At 49.3% G+C, this 21,703-nt stretch overlaps 2 protein-coding genes across 10 annotated transcripts; both read left to right on the plus strand.

Moving 5' to 3' along the window:
- Positions 1 to 12,328: 12,328 nt before the first annotated feature.
- LOC123104276 (uncharacterized) lies at positions 12,329 to 14,769 on the plus strand. Of its 9 annotated transcripts, none has more exons than XR_006450240.1 (6): positions 12,329 to 12,731; positions 12,814 to 12,914; positions 13,528 to 13,671; positions 13,762 to 13,819; positions 13,912 to 14,006; positions 14,164 to 14,348. XR_006450240.1 is itself a non-coding variant. In XM_044526060.1 (4 exons), the coding sequence occupies exons 1-4, from the start codon at positions 12,648 to 12,650 to the stop codon at positions 14,582 to 14,584; spliced, it is 363 nt and encodes a 120-aa protein (XP_044381995.1). In that variant the 5' UTR covers positions 12,336 to 12,647; the 3' UTR covers positions 14,585 to 14,769. The 9 variants fall into 9 exon arrangements, 3 of the variants coding, with proteins under 3 accessions (XP_044381995.1, XP_044381996.1, XP_044381997.1); XR_006450238.1 differs by having other exon boundaries at positions 12,337 to 12,731; positions 13,774 to 13,819; positions 13,912 to 14,059; XR_006450237.1 differs by having other exon boundaries at positions 12,341 to 12,731; positions 13,912 to 14,059.
- Positions 14,770 to 15,192: 423 nt separating this feature from the next.
- LOC123104275 (fasciclin-like arabinogalactan protein 2) lies at positions 15,193 to 18,477 on the plus strand. The gene is made up of 2 exons (XM_044526059.1): positions 15,193 to 15,694; positions 17,292 to 18,477. Exons 1-2 carry the CDS (start codon positions 15,350 to 15,352, stop codon positions 18,198 to 18,200), a joined length of 1,254 nt encoding a protein of 417 aa, XP_044381994.1. The 5' UTR covers positions 15,193 to 15,349; the 3' UTR covers positions 18,201 to 18,477.
- The last annotated feature ends 3,226 nt before the right edge of the window (positions 18,478 to 21,703 follow it).

The raw sequence follows: 21,703 nt of genomic DNA on the forward strand, positions 1-21,703 counted from the left end.
GAAAAATTATCAGAAAAATGCAACCTTTCCATCTGTACTAGTTTCATGCATGAAAAACCAACTTATACATGCTGAATATGGGAAAACACATTATGGCATATATAAGAGACCTAATTTAGAAATGCATTTGAACCTTTGGTTCAAATGGACTTCAAGCTAATTGAACACTAGTTGCATTAGCTCAACAGCATCACATCTACATGCCATGTTCATGCATCATATTGTTGCATATGATTGTGTATTGATTGCCGGCACCGTTCCTTCTCGATAGGTCCTGCTCCGGAGACGTTCCAGAGTACCTGTCTGTGAAGCAGTGCCTCCCTTGTTGTTTACCAGGCAAGCAACCCCCTTGTTCATTTCGATAAAACCCTACTCTCTCGCTCCTGCTCTCAGTTATTGCATTAGGACAACAACGATTCATCTGCTACTTTGTGCTGCGGTAGTTGAACCCATTCCTCTGCATGACCTGTCATTGCCACAGTAAATAGTTGAAACCCACTAGCATGTGTAGGAGTTGATTGAAGCCATTGTTGTGTTCCTACCATGCTATGCCTGCTATTGCTTAGAGTTGTGTCAGGTCTGATTCATTGGGAATGAATTGGAGTGTCACGATATGTTCTGATGCTGAGAGTGAAGTGTGTGAACACGATTTGGTAAAGGTAGCGGTGAGAGGCCATGTAGGAGTACATGGTGGGTTGTCTCACTGGAACCGTCCTTAAGCCCTGAGTTCTGTGTATGTTGTCCAATGACTCGATACTACCACACATTGGGCTCCGGGCGCTCCAAGCCCTCTCGACTTATTAACCAACTTGATCTCTGTCCAGGAGTCGCAACTAGTTTCTGGTGTTTGTAGGTAGTGCTATTTTTCTACCAAGTGGCACCCGGCAGGGTGGGCTTGGGACAGACTAGGCACACGTGGCCCGGTGTACCGAGTGGCACCCGGTTGGTGGGCTCGGGAACCCTGTACACATCGTTTGGGGCCGTGAGCGACACCCCGGCCGGATCTCCTTGCGGATGGAACCCGAATAGGCGATAAACCTGGACTAGAGTCTTGTGTGGTTAGTCAGGTCGTGGCCGACACCCTCGCCAGGCTTCCGCTTGAAGGTTGCCGAGATACATGACGTGTACATGGCGGTAAGTGGCGAGAGCGTGTGTGAAGAAGTACACCCCTGCAGGGTTAACATGATCTATTCGAATAGCCGGGTCCGCGGTTATGGACTTCTTGGATGCTTACATGGTACATAGACAACTTGAAGTGGATACTATAAAATGCTCAAGACAAGTGTGAGTGCTATGGATGGCCTTCTCGTAGGGAGACGGGGATGAATCCATAGTAGTGTATTGTGTGGTGATTAGTGGACTCGTGTACGTTGTTTCACCTCCAGAGTTTCTGGTAGTCGTAGAATAGGATAGCCACAGAGTCAAAGCTGGCTTGCTGCAACTAAACCCCACATTACCCTCTTGATACAAATGCATGTATGATAGGATCTGATGTAAGTCTTGCTGAGTACCTTTGTACTCATGTTGCTTTATTTATGTTTTTGCAGCGGAGACTTCGGTCTTACTAGGGTTCTCATGGACTTCGACTAGTAGCTAGTACCTCAGCTACGATCTTGATCGGATGTTGTAGATAGTCAGGCTCTTCAGCCTTTTTCATTTGTAGATGTCTGTACCCAGACATGTAATGCTTCCGCTTGTTGCTTGTATGCTCTGTATGACGGGTCTTGTGACCCCTGTTTGCAATAATTGCTATGACGGCTCTTCTGAGCCTTTATCTATATAAGTTGTTGAGTTATGCTGTGATGCCATGTTGTACAGCACATACTTGCATGTTATGCGTACGTGTAATGTGTATTGCTATGTGTGGGATCTGACTATCTAGTTGTTTATTCTTAGTAGCCTCTCTTACCGGGAAATGTCTCCTAGTGCTTCCACTGAGCCCTGGTAGCTTGCTACTGCTCTGGAACACTTAGGCTGGCCGGCATGTGTCCTTCTTCGTTCCTGTGTCTGTCCCTTCGGGGAAATGTCACGCTTTGAGTACCGGAGTCCTGTTAGCCCGCTACAGCCCGGTTTACCGGAGTCCTGCTAGCCCAGTGCTACAGCCCGGACCCACTTGCTGATGACCGACACGTTCAAAGCTGGGTCATGGATGCCTGTCCCTGTAAGTCTGTGCCACTTTGGGTTTACGACTAGTCATGTCAGCCCGGGCTCCTTATCATATGGATGCTAGCGACACTATCATATACGTGAGCCAAAAGGCGCAAACGGTCCCGGGAAAAGGTAAGACGACACCCGTGGGGATACCGTGCGTGAGGCCGCAAAGTGATATGAGGTGTTACCGGCTAGATCGATGTGACATCGAGTCGGGGTCCTGACAGCGTTGGTATCAGAGCCTGACTGCCTGTAGGATTACCAAGCCATTCTGGTCGAAGTTGAGTCTAGAAATTCTTTAGTTATGTAAGGGAATTGATTGTGAGAAGGAACGTAAGGCTCTTTTTACTCCTTTACCTCATGACCTTCTGATCTGAGTCGTCCTATCTTTCCTACGGGGTTAAGGAACTAGGCTTTCTCTTCCGTCTATCAGGATCACGTGTTACTACTCCGTAGTCCCATAGGACTGGTTGATCAGAGTCATACCCCAGTTTTAAGTATTTCCGGTGTAGTCTGTTTAGTACTATCCCAAAACCTTGAGTGGTGATGATGAGTATGTTACCACCCCATTTTTTTAGTAGGATGTCTCATTCTGAGCATTTTACTGCCATTATGCTGCCGGATTTTCTCTAAGAGTTCGAGAGATACTAATTCCTTGTCCTACATTCTACAGTCGATAGTTGATGCTGATTCCGTCCTTGGTTTTGTTTCACCAGGATGTCATCAAGTTCTGTTGTTCGTAGCCAGAACCATGGAGATGGTAGGGATGAGGATCCTCCCGACCAGCCTTCGTTGACAGAGTTCATGTTAGAGATGGAGAGGAACAAGCGTGAGTCTAATCGTTTGTTGGCACGTATCGAGGAGAACACCGCACATCAGTTCAAAGGGTCTGCTACCATTCATGATTTTATCCGCTTGCACCCACCTACCTTTCATCATTCCATCGAGCCACTCGATGCAGATGACTGGCTCCGTAGCATCACCCATAAGCTGCGTTCTGCGAACGTAGCTGAAGATGACAAGGTCACTTATGCCACATATCACCTGGAAGGTCCTGCTAGTCTTTGGTGGCAGAACTATGAGGCTATGCTTCCAGTTGGCCAGATTCCTACCTGGAAGGATTTCACTGAGTCTTTTCGCGAGCATCACATTCCCCATGCCCTCATTGATCGCAAGAGAGAAGAGTTCTGTAGTTTCACCCAGAGTAAGATGGCTGTTGATGCTTATAGCAGAGAATTCGAGAACCTTGCCCGCTATGCCACAGAAGAAGTGTCCACGGACGCCAAGAAGCAAGCTAGGTTCCGGAAGGGTCTCAACCCCAAGTTGCGTCGTGATCTCCACCTGCATCATTGTGATACATTCCAAGCCCTTGTGAACAAAGCCATCAATGCAGAGACAGCTCAACTCACTTATGAGGAGTCTCGTAAGCACACCCGTGATTTGGGATCTTCCTCCGGTTCTAGTTCCCAGAAGCGCCGGATTTGGGTTCCAAACTCCGCTCTTCTTTCCGGATATGCACCGAGGCCATCCTATGTGGTGCCTTCTCCAGCTCAGTCGTATGTTCCACCCTGGCCTACTGGTAGACCGTTTGTCAGTGCGGGTCCCCATCCAACCTCAGGGACTTGCTTCACATGCGGGAAGCCAGGACACTATGCACGTGATTGCTTTCAAACTAGCTATGCTCCACCTCAGCCCGAGAAGACTTTTGGCTGTGTTAAGCCATCACGCAAGATGATCAGTGTCAAGTCAGCCCCCACTGAACGTGGACGTGTGCATCACGTCTCAGCTAAAGACGCTCATGATGATCCAGATGTCGTTCTAGGTACCCTCCTTGTCAATTGTCACCCAGCATCAGTTCTATTCGATATTGGAGCATCTCACTCCTTCATTTCTGAAGGTTATGCTCGTTTGCACGACATGTCATTTTGTGATATGCCAACTCCGCTTGAAATCCAAACCCCAGGGTCTAGATGGCAGACCACCAGAATCAGCCATGGTAACGAAATTCTTGTTGATAAACTTGTATTCCTTGCATCACTTGTAGCCCTCAAGTCTTCAGATATTAACATCATCTTGGGTATGGACTGGATGACAGCTCATCATGCCAAGATTGATTGTTACACAAGATCGGTTCAACTTACACACCCATCTGGCAAGATAGTCACCGTCTCCACTAGAGTTGCAAAGCGTCAGCTCTATTCTCTTAATGCCAGCCCTCTTCCAGACCTTGAAGATATCCCGGTAGTCCGTGACTTTCCGGATGTCTTTCCAGAGGAACTGCCAGGTATTCCCCCTGACAGAGATGTAGAGTTCGTTATAGATCTTATCCCAGGAACTGCTCCAATCTCCCGGAGACCTTACAAGATGGCACCCCTAGAATTAGCCGAGCTTAAGAAACAACTCGATGAGTCCTTGCAAAAGGGTTTCATCCGTCCTAGTTCTTCTCCTTGGGCTTGCCCCGTCCTCTTCGTCAAGAAGAAAGACGGTACGGACCGGATGGTCGTTGATTATCGTCCCGTTAATTTGGTCACGATAAAGAACAAGTATCCGCTCCCCAGGATCAACGACCTGTATGATCAGCTCGCTGGATCCTCAGTCTTCTCCAAGATGGATTTAAGATTAGGCTACCACCAAATTAAGATCAGAAATGGGGACATCCCCAAGACAGCTTTTGTTACTCGTTATGGTCAGTACGAGTACACCGTCATGTCCTTTGGCCTAACCAATGCCCCAGCCACATTCTCCCGCCTGATGAACTCGATCTTCATGGAGTACTTAGATAAGTTCATCGTGGTTTACCTCGATGATATTCTTATTTACTCGAAGAACGAGGAAGAGCATGCCGAACATCTTAGACTTGTGTTAGAAAAACTCAGAGAGCACCGCCTTTATGCCAAGTTCTCCAAGTGTGAATTTTGGTTGCCAGAAGTGACCTACCTAGGCCACGTAATCTCTGGTAAGGGCATTGCTGTCAACCCCGAGAGAGTCAAGGCCGTTCTCGATTGGACTCCACCTGAGACCGTTAAACAAGTTAGGAGTTTCCTTGGTCTAGCCAGCTATTGTCGCCGCTTTGTTGAAAATTTCTCCAAAGTAGCCAAACCCCTCACGGAACTTCTCAAGAAAGATAAAAAGTTTGAGTGGTCCCCACAGTGTGAGTACAGCTTTCAGGAACTGAAAAGACGCCTGACTTCTGCTCCCATACTTGTGCCACCGGATTTCACTAAAGACTTTATTATCTACTGCGACGCCTCACGACAGGGACTAGGTTGCATTCTTATGCAGGATCGTCATGTGATTGCCTATGCATCTCGACAGTTGCATCCACATGAGGAGAATTATCCTACACATGATCTAGAGCTTGCAGCCGTAGTCTATGCACTCAAGACCTGGCGACATTACCTCCTTGGTAAACGTTGCGAGATCTACACCGATCACCAGAGCCTCAAGTATATCTTCACCCAACCAGATTTGAACCTTAGGCAAAGACGTTGGTTGGAGTTGATTACAGATTATGATCTAGGGATTACCTACACCCCAGGCAAAGCCAATGTCATGGCTGATGCGCTAAGCCGTAAATCCTATTGCAATAATCTCATGTTGCAGCAAGGCCAACCACTTCTCCATGAGGAATTCTGTAAGCTTAATCTTCACATAGCTCCTCGCGGTTTTCTTTCCACCCTGGTTGCGAAACCTGATCTTAAGGATCAGATTATCGCAGCTCAAAAGCAAGACACAGGAATTTCCCGGATCAAGAGAAACATTAAGAAGGGAGTTGGTGGGTGTTTCTCTATGGATGATCGTGGTGTTGTTTTCTTTGAGAATCGCTTGGTGGTTCCCAAGAATCAACATCTGCGACAATTGATTCTTAAGGAGGCGCATGAATCTCCTCTCACGATTCATCCCGGTAGCACTAAGATGTATCAGGACCTACGCCAGAGGTTCTGGTGGACTAGGATGAAGAGAGAAATCGCTGAGTTCATTGCTAAATGTGACGTTTGTCGTCGTGTTAAGGCAGAGCATCAAAGACCTGCTGGCACCCTTCAGCCTTTGGCTATTCCTGAATGGAAATGGGATAAAGTTGGTATGGACTTCATCACCGGCTTTCCCAGGACCAAGAGAGGGAATAATGCTATCTTCGTAGTCATTGATCGTCTCTCCAAAGTGGCTCACTTCCTCCCTGTTCGAGAGAGTATCACTGCTAGTCAGCTTGCTGACTTATACATTTCTCGAATAGTATCACTTCATGGTGTTCCACTAGAGATCAATTCAGACCGTGGCAGTCTTTTCACTTCTCATTTCTGGGAGAGTTTCCAAACTGCCATGGGAACCCATCTTTCCTTCAGTACCGCTTTCCACCCTCAGTCGAGTGGTCAGGTGGAACGGGTCAATCAAATTCTCGAAGACATGCTCAGAGCTTGCGTTATCTCATTCGGTATGGATTGGGAGAAATGTCTTCCCTTCGCCGAGTTTGCTTATAACAATAGCTACCAATCCAGCCTCAAGAAAGCTCCTTTTGAGGTTCTCTATGGACGAAGATGTCGAACACCTTTGAACTGGTCAGAAACCGGTGAAAGACAATTCTTTGGACCGGACATGATCCAGGAGGCAGAAGAGCAAGTTCGCATCATTCGTGAGAATTTGAAAACAGCCCAGTCTCGTCAGAAAAGTCAGTACGATCGTCATCATAAGGATATGACTTATGAAATTGGCGACCAAGCTTACCTTCGGGTTACTCCTTTAAAGGGTACCCATCGTTTCGGTATCAAGGGCAAGTTGGCTCCTCGTTACATTGGTCCCTTTCGCATTCTCGCTAAACGAGGAGAGGTTGCCTACCAATTGGAACTACCCCCACATCTTTCTCGAGTTCATGATGTCTTCCACGTCTCCCAACTCAGGCGTTGCTTCTCGGATCCTATCCGCGGAGTGGACCACGAAACGCTTGATCTCCAAGATAACCTCACATACCGAGAGTACCCGGTTCGCATTCTTGATCAAGCAGAGCGTGTTACTCGACGTCAGAACGTCAAGTTTCTCAAAGTTCAGTGGTCTCATCATTCCGATAGAGAAGCTACCTGGGAGCGAGAAGATCGTCTTCGACTGGAGTACCCCGCTTTCTTTCCGCCGACCCCTGAATCTCGGGACGAGATTCTGTCAAGTGGGGGCGAGTTGTCACATCCCTAGTCTGGTATGACCTAGGCTAGCTAGCCATTTGTGCATCATATTTAAATTTCATTTAAATTTGAAATGAGGATTGGTGGAAACCTCAGAATCATTTTTTGAAAATGACCCAAATAAAAATTTCTCCAAAAGGGTCCAAGAAAATGCTCATGTTGCCCTCTGAAAATATTGGACAGAGATAAAAATCAAAACAATATTTTTAGGAGCTCATGGACATTTATTTTGGCCATTTGGATTAATTCGATAAATATTTGCATTGGAAATATATTTCTATATATATGAAATATGGTCCAAAAATTATGCCAATTATAAAAGAGCTCTGGAATAATACCATTAGCCCCTACAAAAATTGGCATAAGGAAATTAAATGATTTAATATATTTATTAAATCAAAACAAATGTCAGAAAAATTAGAAAACAAAAATAAAAGAAGGAGGGGCTTACCTGGGCCTCCCCTCCCCTGCGCAGCCCAGCAGCAGCAGGCCGGCCCAGCCAGGAGGCGGCCCAGCCCGCCTGGACCCCTCCTCTGTCGTCTTCCCCCGACAGGGGAACGGCGTGTGCCCGACGCTCGCCGGCACGCGCGCGCGCCACCTCCCCCCCTGCTGGCCACCTCCTGCTTCCTTCTCTCGCCCTCGATGCCCCGGACGAAGCCACGCAGCTGCCCCGCACCGCTCTCACTCTCCCTCGCCCTCCTCTTCTCCCCCTGCTCTCTCTCCCTCTCACCCGAGAACCACCGCCGCCGCCGACGGGCATCACCGTAGCCTCCAGCCTCCCCTCGCCTCCCTGAGACGCTTCCCAGCTCCGCCTCGACCCCCTCTACCTCCTCGTCAAGCCACGCACCTCCGGACGCGCTCCATCGCCGACGCCGTTGTCTTCTTCACCACCGACGTTGGAGATCGACCTCGCCGCCATCACCGTCAATTCGCCGGACGCAGGACGTCCCCGAGCACACCGGCCTGCTCTGCGAGTCCGCCGTGAGCCTCTCTTCTTTTCCCCTCACCTCTCTCTCTCGCGCGTGCCCTGTAGCCGCTGCCCCACGAGCGCCCGAAGCCGCCGTCCGCCATGGCCGGCGAGCTCCGTGCCCCCGAGCACCTCCGCCTCGCGTAGATAGCTCGATGTGCTCCTGCTGCCTCGTAGCTACCGCCTGTGCCCTCCGTTCGCTCGAACGCGAGCTGCAGCCCCACGCCCGCGCTATCCCGAACTCCGGCCGCCGCCCCGAGCTTCGCTCCGGCGAGCTCCGGCGCCCCCGCAGCCCCCCATCAGCTCCCCTGGTTGCGGACGAAGACGGGCTACGCCCCGGTGGTCTTCGCGCGATCAAACGCCGTCTGTAACGCAAGTCCGGCGAGTCGCCGCCGCGCTAATGGTCGCCGCCGGCCAGAACTCCAGCGGGCTGACGTGGCTTAGCTAATTAGTCACTAATCCCCCACCTACTGACGCTGACAAGTGGGCCCCAGGGCTTAGTCAAAGCTAGTCAGCCCGGGTTTGACTCGGGGTTAACCCCAGTGTCACTGACGTGTGGGTCCCACACGTCAGGATTGACCTGGATAGCCGCGTTGACCGCTGATGCAATGATGACGTCATGCTGACGCAATTATACATTTTCTGGAATTAAAATAATTCAGAAAATCCAGAAATTGCTTTAAACTTCAAAAATTCATATCAATTCAACCGTAGCTCAGATTTAAATAATTTATATATGAAAAATTATCAGAAAAATGCAACCTTTCCATCTGTACTAGTTTCATGCATGAAAAACCAACTTATACATGCTGAATATGGGAAAACACATTATGGCATATATAAGAGACCTAATTTAGAAATGCATTTGAACCTTTGGTTCAAATGGACTTCAAGCTAATTGAACACTAGTTGCATTAGCTCAACAGCATCACATCTACATGCCATGTTCATGCATCATATTGTTGCATATGATTGTGTATTGATTGCCGGCACCGTTCCTTCTCGATAGGTCCTGCTCCGGAGACGTTCCAGAGTACCTGTCTGTGAAGCAGTGCCTCCCTTGTTGTGTTACCAGGCAAGCAACCCCCCTTGTTCATTTCGATAAAACCCTACTCTCTCGCTCCTGCTCTCAGTTATTGCATTAGGACAACAACGATTCATCTACTACTTTGTGCTGCGGTAGTTGAACCCATTCCTCTGCATGACCTGTCATTGCCACAGTAAATAGTTGAAACCCACTAGCATGTGTAGGAGTTGATTGAAGCCATTGTTGTGTTCCTACCATGCTATGCCTGCTATTGCTTAGAGTTGTGTCAGGTCTGATTCATTGGGAATGAATTGGAGTGTCACGATATGTTCTGATGCTGAGAGTGAAGTGTGTGAACACGATTTGGTAAAGGTAGCGGTGAGAGGCCATGTAGGAGTACATGGTGGGTTGTCTCACTGGAACCGTCCTTAAGCCCTGAGTTCTGTGTATGTTGTCCAATGACTCGATACTACCACACATTGGGCTCCGGGCGCTCCAAGCCCTCTCGACTTATTAACCAACTTGATCTCTGTCCAGGAGTCGCAACTAGTTTCTGGTGTTTGTAGGTAGTGCTATTTTTCTACCAAGTGGCACCCGGCAGGGTGGGCTTGGGACAGACTAGGCACACGTGGCCCGGTGTACCGAGTGGCACCCGGTTGGTGGGCTCGGGAACCCTGTACACATCGTTTGGGGCCGTGAGCGACACCCCGGCCGGATCTCCTTGCGGATGGAACCCGAATAGGCGATAAACCTGGACTAGAGTCTTGTGTGGTTAGTCAGGTCGTGGCCGACACCCTCGCCAGGCTTCCGCTTGAAGGTTGCCGAGATACATGACGTGTACATGGCGGTAAGTGGCGAGAGCGTGTGTGAAGAAGTACACCCCTGCAGGGTTAACATGATCTATTCGAATAGCCGGGTCCGCGGTTATGGACTTCTTGGATGCTTACATGGTACATAGACAACTTGAAGTGGATACTATAAAATGCTCAAGACAAGTGTGAGTGCTATGGATGGCCTTCTCGTAGGGAGACGGGGATGAATCCATAGTAGTGTATTGTGTGGTGATTAGTGGACTCGTGTACGTTGTTTCACCTCCAGAGTTTCTGGTAGTCGTAGAATAGGATAGCCACAGAGTCAAAGCTGGCTTGCTGCAACTAAACCCCACATTACCCTCTTGATACAAATGCATGTATGATAGGATCTGATGTAAGTCTTGCTGAGTACCTTTGTACTCATGTTGCTTTATTTATGTTTTTGCAGCGGAGACTTCGGTCTTACTAGGGTTCTCATGGACTTCGACTAGTAGCTAGTACCTCAGCTACGATCTTGATCGGATGTTGTAGATAGTCAGGCTCTTCAGCCTTTTTCATTTGTAGATGTCTGTACCCAGACATGTAATGCTTCCGCTTGTTGCTTGTATGCTCTGTATGACGGGTCTTGTGACCCCTGTTTGCAATAATTGCTATGACGGCTCTTCTGAGCCTTTATCTATATAAGTTGTTGAGTTATGCTGTGATGCCATGTTGTACAGCACATACTTGCATGTTATGCGTACGTGTAATGTGTATTGCTATGTGTGGGATCTGACTATCTAGTTGTTTATTCTTAGTAGCCTCTCTTACCGGGAAATGTCTCCTAGTGCTTCCACTGAGCCCTGGTAGCTTGCTACTGCTCTGGAACACTTAGGCTGGCCGGCATGTGTCCTTCTTCGTTCCTGTGTCTGTCCCTTCGGGGAAATGTCACGCTTTGAGTACCGGAGTCCTGTTAGCCCACTACAGCCCGGTTTACCGGAGTCCTGCTAGCCCAGTGCTACAGCCCGGACCCACTTGCTGATGACCGACACGTTCGAAGCTGGGTCATGGATGCCTGTCCCTGTAAGTCTGTGCCACTTTGGGTTTACGACTAGTCATGTCAGCCCGGGCTCCTTATCATATGGATGCTAGCGACACTATCATATACGTGAGCCAAAAGGCGCAAACGGTCCCGGGAAAAGGTAAGACGACACCCGTGGGGATACCGTGCGTGAGGCCGCAAAGTGATATGAGGTGTTACCGGCTAGATCGATGTGACATCGAGTCGGGGTCCTGACAAACAGTTCATGGGGGTCATGGCATCAACACCGCTACCATCGGACGGAAGCCGGGCGGCACCGACAACTCGATCTCCGGACACGTCCCCGTCGCTGTTGTCGAGTGAGGAAGCCGGCGGTGCCGCACGCCATGAACTGAGAAAGGGAATGGGGAACAAGCACGAATATAGCGCTCCAATGGGACCAGAGCAAACACCACATGGGCCATCGGTCTCCGGAGGCCGGTGCACTTCCTAACCCGAATTGCCACTACGTTTTCATCTACTCGGCAAGTAGGTAGTGAATGGCATAAAGAGGGGAACCGGGGGCCACCGTGGCATCATCGTCAAGGAAATACTTGCTATGAAACCACAATTTCAAACTTGTTATTCTCATTTTGAAAGTAGAAATACAAATCACGAGGCGCATAGTCTCGTTAAACATGCTCTAGGTCTTGCCGTCAGAGGCCTTCTTTGGCTCCTACGACCTCCGGACCTACATTATTGCATCCTTATGAACACCAATCCTCGATCAATAAAGTTGGCATGTTTGAGTAAAAAAATCGGCTCATCCCGTTGCACCGCACCGCCGGTCGTCGGCGACGGCATGAGGCAATGCAGGAGGAGGAGTACGACTACAAACATGACACGCGACTCGAGATGCGCCACCATTTACTCCCACGCGATGCACAGAAAGAGAGCAGTGGCAGGGCGAGGACAACCGGTGCAATGTCTAGCCGCTCCGAGAGCCTCATCATAATCCATCCATCGACCCCCAGCAAGCCAGGTCACGGCCACGTGTTGGAGGCCCCTCTCGCCCTTCCTTTTTCTTTCTTCAGCCCCATACTGTCCCTTCCCAACCTCACACGCCTCCCAGATTCGCGAGCGCCGGGTGCGCCCAGCCCAGCAGTGCATATCTGGTGATACCGTGTGTGGCATGATCCCCTGATACGAGACCTTGTTGGCCGTTCGATCTGGAGTGAAGGCACAGGATGGGCAGGCTCAGTTCGCATTGCAATTTATGCAAAAGACACCCTGGGTTATTCCGTGATTCAGCTGAAGTGCACACCGCTCTGTTCTGTTTTCCTCTTCTTCAATACGAAATTTTCCCCACCGCCGCCGCCTAGGTCATATCCTACCGCCGCCGGCCACCACGGAGCATGCCCCATCCGCTGCTGGACGCCCCAATCAAGAGCAACCTAGAGGGCTATTGCGCGTGCGCCGAATAGTTTGCTCAGAGCCGGCAGAAGCTGTTGGCATCCCCATGGGAGCGGAGACGAACCTCTCGTCGCCGCAGCTAGATCCGACCAAGTCGCGGGAGTCGGTGACCCTACTCAACGACGATCAGGTAAGAGGCAGCGCCTCCTTTTGTCTCAGTACCTGGTCGTTTTCTAGTGCCCGCTTTCCCGATTTTGATTCTTTGGTTTTAGAACTGGATGTCGGCGCTGCGGGAGAGGAAAATCAATTCTCTAATTGAACTGGATGTCGAAACTGGCCTTATTATCTGTTCAATTCAGATGGACATATACACGTAATCTTTCTTACAAAGTGTCATAGAATGTCTCCTACATACAGTAGTTGAAAACCTCTACAGCCTAGCATAAGTGAGCATTTAGAGTAATTGACTAAAATTCATGCCAAATGAGGCTCAATAATGCTTGACTAACAGAAAATCCCAGTAGAACTCTAGGTCAGGCTGGGACCTCCCAGTATTGAAAATCTATGTACTTGTTCTCACTTTGCAGCAGCTGGAATTAGGAAAGTTTCATGGATCAAAATTACTTTATCACAGTGTAATAAGCTGACTTGCTGGCCAAATAAACTGGCCTGCTAATCAAAATAGTGTCTTCTTTGACTATCCACAAATATTATGGGTAAAATAAGATGTAAGCATTGTTTAGTTCTCTAACAAGAGAACAATGACATGGAGGGCGAGTAACAGACCTTTCGTACTCGGCACTCTGAACTCAGTACATGTGCGATTGTCGACTGCTACTTTCTTGATTAACTACATAGCAAAAGTGTAACACTTGGTTGCACGTTCTTACCATTTCAAATGTGTATGCCGCTGCTGTATGTAGCGTCAGATGCTTGTTATAGACAATTGGCGGCATAGTTAAGCTTCACTTTTTTGCATGTTCCAGTAGTGTTACTAGGAATCAAAACAAATGTTTACCAATTTCATATGCACCAAAAAGTCATTAATGGAGCCGACGGAGAGCACTGGTCAGAGTGTAGGATCGACTACTCCAATTGCACTTGAAGATGACGCCAATAGCAGTTTCATGGTACATAATTTGGTGAATCAAATAATTGTGTCTTTTTTTACCATATCATTTATTTATTTATCCTTCCTATTTATTTTTCTTATTTGGAAGGATGCAAATCAGTCGGCTTCATGTGGTGGAGATAGTTAAAGTACACCAAGGAAAACAAGTAGCATACCGATCCGTGCAAGTATTGTTTGATTTTCAGTATAGAAGTGCCAAATTTAACTTACAAATGATAGTTCTAATGTAATTTTGCAGGGTTCAGTATACGTGGCTGAGTGTGACAAAAGCTTGGAGCCGGCAATTGGCATGGTCGTTGATAAATGGGAGACCGGCGAGATGTTCTACACACGGTGAGATGTTCTACACATGATCAGGAGAATTAGATGGCGCAACAGACATGCAGGTTATTTGGCATCACAGAAGTGTTTATGGTTTCACATATTTAATGTTGTACGATCTTTTGAGAGGGTTTATTAGGTTGTTGTAATTCTTGATGTTATCATGTAGATGTGCATTTCTGCCAGCATAGGATGGCGTACAAGGAGAATATGAAGTCACCAAGTGATCTGTAGTGAAGCTGTTTGGTTTAATTATATAAATTAGTGAACTAAATAATACGCTTGTAAATATATGTATATTAAGGTCATGTTAATTCCTATATCAAGATGGCAGCATATGATGCACCTTTATTTGGTGAACTGCTTCTGATCCAGCGATCTTTTGATGCTATGAATGATTTTTGGCAATTTGCCATCCCTCACAATTTGCTAGCTTGTACTATTGTTTATTGAGATGGATTTTTTGTCAAGATTTCTGCTAAATATTTTGATCATCAAAAATTTCAGATGTGAATACAGGAATGGAAAATGGGTTCACGCTGATCACATGCCAATATAATCATTATGAAATAAAATTGATGGCAACCTGAAGGCGCAAGATATGAATGTTTCAACTTGTTGCTTGCTGTACTGATGAGAGCTTACTTTAAATGTACTGAATTTTAGCATGTACTACGCTTTATTTGTTCAGCTGGGCAACATTCACTTTTGTGTTGATTGATCACATGTAAAGTAACAGAACAAGGTCTAAATGATGTGCTTTAAGTTTGGTTAACTCAAGCGTCTTGTTTTGATTCAGATAAGATCAGCTGGTATAGTGTTCGTACCTTGTTGGTAGAAACTGACGATGTGGATGTAGGGAACACATGCATAGCTCTGTTGTTGTTTCACGAAGATGGGCTGTTTTCGAGGGGGGCACATGCAAATGTACCAAGGGGGCATGTGTAAATAATAACTGAGCTGATCCTGTCCCTTGCATGTAGATCCAAGGCACCACAGAGTCCCGTAGCAGGGTATCATGTGATGGCCCGTATCACTTGATATTTTCCCCCGAGGACAACCGCCACCCCGCGAGGGCATCCCCGTAATTACCCCGCAGCTCCAGGGGCACTCGCGCCACCGACTCCCGTCCCTGCCTGCCAGACCCCGCTGCCGCTACGCGCACACAGCTACTCGTACTACATAGCCCAGCCAGCACTGGGCCATCATTACACCATCACTCAGTGGTGCTCCGCTCTGCTCAGCTCAGCGCCCTCCACCAGTCCGCCCCACTCCATCCCGAGCTGAGCTGAGCCGCCACCAGCACTAGCGGCCAAGCTCTAGACGCCGGCTGCCTCACCGACGAGGAGAGGATAATGGAGGCGCGGCGGCGGACGTTGCTGGTGGCGCTGGCGGTGCTGGCCCTGGCGGCGGCGGCGGCGGAGGGGTACAACATCACCAAGATCCTGGCCGAGTACCCGGAGTACTCGCAGTTCAACAAGCTGCTGACGCAGACGCGGCTGGCGCAGGACATCAACAAGCGCCGCACCATCACCGTGCTCGTCGTGGCCAACGGCGACATGGGCGGCCTCGCCGGCGGGGGCCGCACGCTGCAGACCATCCGCCACATGCTCCAGATTCACGTCCTCGTCGACTACTACGGCGGCAAGAAGCTCCACCAGCTCGCCCACGGCGTCACCGCATGCTCCACCATGTTCCAGGTACCGTACCGTACCAAGTTATTGCCACCGACCACCCTCCTCCTCGCTCGCCGCCGGCCAGCTGCTAGTCCCTGCTCTTACTAGAAGAGTCGCCGGTAGATAGCCGCTAGTCTCGGGTCCGAGACGGAGACGCTGACATGTGGGGACACGCTATCCTCCTGTCGGTGAGCATGAAATTAAGGGAGTAACTTTGTCGGCACCGTCCATTAGACAGTTTTTTAAGCTTTGAACCTCAGCTTAGAGTCACTGTATTAGCATCGTTGGACTCTGGACAGTTCTACCTTTTCAGGTTTTAAAGCTGCACTTAGCTCTAACTAACTGATTGCATCTCCTCCTAAAAAACATTTTCTATTGTACTACTGTAGAAAGAAAAGATAAACGTCTATTCTTGAAATAGCAGTATTCATCGTATGCTGTTTTATCCTCAACATAAACACATCTTGAATCCATTTCCGGGCCATTTTCCCAGCTGCTCCTTTGATGTTTGCAGAAAAGCCGTAGCGCCGCTTCATTATTGTTCTTCCTTCTTCGTGATGCAGTAGCAGTTGGTGGTGGATGGGGTTCCGGATAGAATCATAGAATAGCGAAAGCTCCCATCCATGGTGCTGGATGCCCTGCCCAAGCCACTAATCAAAGTTTAAAGCTAGAGATATGGTACTCTACCAAGCAAATAGGGGCCACCCAAATGTGGAATTAATGGCGTCTTTGTACCACTATCAACAAATGACAATGTCGCTTCGCTGAAAAATACGACCCACTAACTAATTTTGGTTCGATACTGACATGACACACGTCGCTTTCGAGGCTAGGCCGGGCCGGCAATGGTTTTATGCACTGATGTGGGTGCACATGCACATGCCCGGCCAGTCTCTAAATTATTGGCCTGCGTGATTATGAAGCTGTCGAGTGAGTGTAGTGTAGCGTAGTGCACAACGGTCGCCGTGAGTCGTCAAGTGGCCTTTCTTTCTGCCGATTTTATGGTCAATCATCGACCCATCGAATCCCTCGGCTAGCGGGTCATTTGAAAATGATGGGAATTGGAACTCCCCAGGCTGGATCTCGCCGTTTTTAAACTAGTTTAAGCCTTGGAGTGATAGATAAGATTGCCTCTTTGTTTAGATTCTTGTAGTATGGAGTGTGTTGCCAACTTGCTGTCGAGTCAACAACCCACTGGTTAGTTGCTTCAATTTGTCTTTCTGATTGAGGCCAAAACAGTGTACTCCACGTTTGTAATAATTTCGGGATTACTGCACATTTGCCATGAAGATGGCCTACTAATTGGAGCAGTACTAGTGTACACATTTGTCACGGAATTCACTAACTCCAAAAGTAATTGGTTGCTATTAAGCGCCGAATTGAATGGGTCACCCTCAACGTGGACAATCCTTTCCTACTGGCTACTGTTTCTCTGTCTGAAAACATGGGCATGAAGTAGGTGAGCTTAATAATTTGGTTCGTGCAGCATCAGCTAGGAGTATCTACTGTACATGAATTCCCATCAATTCAGCTGCAAATGCTTAATTATGATCTTGTTAGTACGAAACCTTTCTACTAGTTCGCCGCGATTAACTGAGATGGGTTAATGGTCGTGGTGCAGGAGTCCGGCGCGGCCCCCGGCATGTCCGGGTACGTGAACATCACGCAGCACCGGGGCGGCAAAGTGACGTTCACGGCGGAGGACGCGGAGGACAGCGCGCCCTCCTCCGCCTTCGTCAAGTCCGTCAAGGAGATCCCCTACGACCTGGCGGTGCTCCAGATCAGCAAGGTGCTGGCCTCACCGGAGGCCGAGGCGCCCGTGGCGGCGCCGGCGCCCGTCAACATCACCGAGCTGCTCTCCAAGAAGTACTGCAAGAGCTTCGCCGGCCTGCTGGCCGCCGACGCCGACGCCTACAGCACCATCAACGCCACCAAGGACAACGGGCTCACCCTCTTCTGCCCCGTCGACTCCGCCGTCGCCTCCTTCATGCCCAAGTACAAGAACCTGACGGCCAAGGGCCGGACGGCCATCCTGCTCTACCACGCCGTGCCGGACTACTACTCGCTGCAGCTGCTCACCTCCAACAGCGGCAAGGTCAGCACGCTCGCCACCTCCAACGTCGCCAAGAAGGACTACAGCTTCGACGTCGAGAAGGACGGCGAGACCGCCGAGCTGGACACCAAGGTGAACTCGGCCTCGGTCACCTACACCATCAAGGACGACGACCCGCTCGCCGTCTACGCCATCTCCAAGTTCCTGCAGCCCAAGGAGCTGTACAAGATCGCCAAGGACATCGCCCCCGCGCCGGCGCCCGAGGCCCCCAAGAAGAAGAAGACCACCAAGAAGAAGCCCTCCGCGGCCGCCTCGCCCTCGGACGACGACGACGACGATGACTCCGCCGCGGACTCGCCCGACGACTCCTCATCCGACGACGCCACCGCTGACAAGGACGGCGCCGCGCCGTCCGCGGTGGCCGGGTGGGTGACGGCCGCCGTGGCCGTGGCCTCGGCGCTGGCATTGGCAGCTTAATAAGGTGTGTGAACTAGTGTGTTTTTGTGCTGAGTTCTCCCAAAATTCGTGGCCCTTGTTATTTAGCGCGAAAAACAAGAAGGGCCATTTCATTCATATTTATTACCGCATGTCCTGAAGAAAAAGAAGGGAAAAGACAGGAATTTCCTTGGTTTTTGTTGTGATGATCATTTTGTAATGATAGTGGTCAATGGTACTGGAATGTGTGTTTGTGTTTATAATACTACATATGACAGACATCCTGGAGCTTAGAGTGATGTACAATTTTCTAGTTCTACCACTCTACTTTTGCCTTTTAAGCTGTTCGAATGCCGAACTTTCCCTAGCGACTCGTCAACTTTCATGGAGAAGTGGAGCTTCCCGTGTGATCGATTGATTTAACTTTGCTTGTTCAGCTTGTAAAGGGCACGATGTTGTACCCCTTTGCTTCTACAAGGGCATCCTTAGGGTTTCTGGCGCCTCACGCTGGCACCACGGCCGGTCTACCTCATCTCTTATGGTTTAGGGCCATGCCACGGAGACGTGGGCGGGCTTCGGTTTTTAGGTGATTTTTTGAGTTTTATTAGGGTTTGTGTGACAGTGGCTCTGAAGATGAAATAAGATTTTTCTCGTCTATTTCAGTGGTGCTTCTAACGTCATCAGAGGGTCTGCGAAAGTTTGTCTTCGGCTAATCTTATGGGTTTGGCTAATATTATCGAAATCGGTCAGCGTTTGTCTTTCGTGGATCCGATCTTCATTTGTCTTTATCTGTGTGTCTACAGGTTGGACCCATTTGATCTACGTGTCTCTTCGTCAGCGTCAACGACGGTTGTCGTTCTGGTGCATTGATCCTATATGGTCTTAGCATGATGACTTTCCTATTATCTACTATAATAAAGTTTGTGCGACTCCGTGAGGGAGGAGGGACAATGACAGCGGCACGTCTTCGACTTGCTCCAATTCTTGTAGTCATCGCTAGGTAGTCTACAGACATTGGAGAATGCCTCCTCTTTCTAGCGACGACTACAAGTGTTGGAGCTCTTTGGAAATTAGCGCGAGGTCTACCTCCTTTTGCTTGACCTCCACTTTCTTGGCTCTTGACCGGTCATTGGCATCATTGAACTCGAGCTTCTTCTTTTGTATTTCAAAGAAGTTCTTCATTGCCTCCTCTTTCCACGCTTCCTTTCTTCTCTCTCTTTCCTCTTCTACTTGACACCTCCTTTTGAGTTATGAACCCTTTTAATATTTCTTGCAAGACGGGTGTTGAATCATCATGCTTTGAATTTAACTTGAAGTTGGTCTTCCCCCTCGGTCTCCTCTCACTTGGGTCGATGACCGATGACCACCCCACCTTTTTTGGGATGCATATTGGTCTTACCGCTTTCCACAATCTTTCTTTGTCATCCAACAATGAGTTAAGATAAATGGCCTGCCCCATGTTCGGCCTTGAAGGTAAAAAGCTTTGATGTGTTCGTTTTTTTGATAGCTTACCACATATTCCATGTGGTAAGATATCCAAAGCTTGAAACACCTACATATATAGATGAAACCAACAAGGTACATTCATATGTATGGAAGGATGATATATACTCATATGAACAAGGAAACAAAAAATATACCAAGTCCTTGATGCCAATGCCACTCACGGGATGGGCAACGACATGACCATAGGAGCCACAAAATTTGTTGCACTCCGCTTGGGTAAAGCTCCACCTCTTCTGAAGCGAGGCACTCTCAAATTTGTAGGGCTCAAACTTCCTATGTTCATGGAAGAATTGCTGGCCCTTGTTCGAAAATGTTCCACCTTTTTTGCCTGGTGTAAATTTTGGGGTCCTGTCCAATTTTCATCCAAGGCTCGCGCAACGCAACTTGTCCTCGTCCTCCGTGTATGCTCCAGTCCTCATGCTTTAATTTGACGCCTCTTTTTATGAATTATGACCGGGCTATTTGAGCTAGCTCATTCTCAAACAATGGTTCTTCCTCGATGCTGACACTCTATTGGCATTCGGTCTCTTGGCCACCATCCCCTTGGACACCCTCATTGATCATGTCGCAATGTGTGACGCCCGGATAATTAGGCTACAATAATCCCGCGTTAACGATGCCACGTCACCTCGGTTACTGTTGATAAACTCGAGTTAGTTCAAAAACGATTCAAATTAAAATTTAAAATATAGGCAAACAATAAAAGTTTTCAAATATTAAAATTTAAATGTTCGGAGTGAACCAAATAATACATAGGTAATTATGGTGGAGGAACCACACTCTTATAAAATGTGTAATTATTCTAAAATGAATAAAACAGTAGCAAAACCGATATTTAAATGCTTTTATAAATAAATAAAATACTAAACTAAATTGTTTTGGGATAAAACCTTTTGTGGCAGTGGTTTCATGGTATTACTAATTTGGGGATCATTTTAATATTAATTAAAAAGTAAACTTAAAAGAAAGTAAAATAAAAACAAAGAGAAAATAAATAGAAAGAAAAGAAAACACAAAACCAGAAAAGAAAACTAACAAAAAAAAAGGGAAGAAAGACCCCCCCCTGCTGGGCCAAGTGGCCCAGCTGGCCTCCACCGGCCCAGCCGGCCGGCCCACTCCCTCCCCTTAACCCCCGAACCCTAGCCCCCACGCAACCCACTCCCCCCCTGCTCGCTCCACTCCCCCTCCCCACGACCGCACGCCCCTCCCCCCTTCCCCGATCCAGATCGGGATCGGGGGGACGAACCTCCCCACGGCGCTCGGACCCCGTCGCCTCCATCTCGCCCCCGCCGACCGCCACCACCTCGACCCCGCGCGCCCTCTCCTTCCACGCGGCGCTGCCCGACCCGAAGCCGCTCGGCGCCCCGTCCCCATCGCCAACCACCGCCATCGTCCGACGCCGCCCGAAGCTACCTCGCCGTCGCCGGATCTCGCTTCCCCGACTCCTCCCCGAGCCCACTGCCTAGTCCCCACGATCGCCGGTGAGGCCCCCGGCCTCTTCTCTCTCTCTGTCGCCGGCGTCGTCCTTCCCCCCCCCCTGTAGCGCCCGCGTACCGGAGCTCACGCTTCGGGCCGCCCTCGCCGCGCCGGCCACGCCCGACGCGCGCGCCCGCGCTCACCGCCGCCCATCCTCCGCGCCCCTCCTCTCTCTCCCACTCGCTGGCGCACCGGCACACGCGCCCCGCCTCTGTCCCCGTTGGCCGCGGCCACGCTCGCCGATGCCCGCTCTCGCGCGCTCCGTCCCAGGACTCCACTCCGCTGCGGTGGCCGCCGGCGCTGCTGCCCCCACCTACCGCGGCCGTCGCCGCCGGCTGTGGCCCGCGCTGCTCGCGCCCGCTCCGGCCCCGAACCGGCCTCGCCTTGCTATCGGGCAGGGGTGCGGCTTCGCCCGCACCATCCTGCCCGTATGCCCGTTAAGGGCCTTGGCCCTATGACAAGTGGGGCACACCCCCCAGAACGTTTCTGTTAAAAAAAAAGAAAAAAAAAGAATTAAATAAATAAATAAGTAGATAAATAATGAAAATAATTAATTAATTAAT

This window comes from Triticum aestivum, chromosome 5A, assembly GCF_018294505.1.
Source record: "Triticum aestivum cultivar Chinese Spring chromosome 5A, IWGSC CS RefSeq v2.1, whole genome shotgun sequence".
Lineage (NCBI taxonomy): Eukaryota > Viridiplantae > Streptophyta > Magnoliopsida > Poales > Poaceae > Triticum > Triticum aestivum.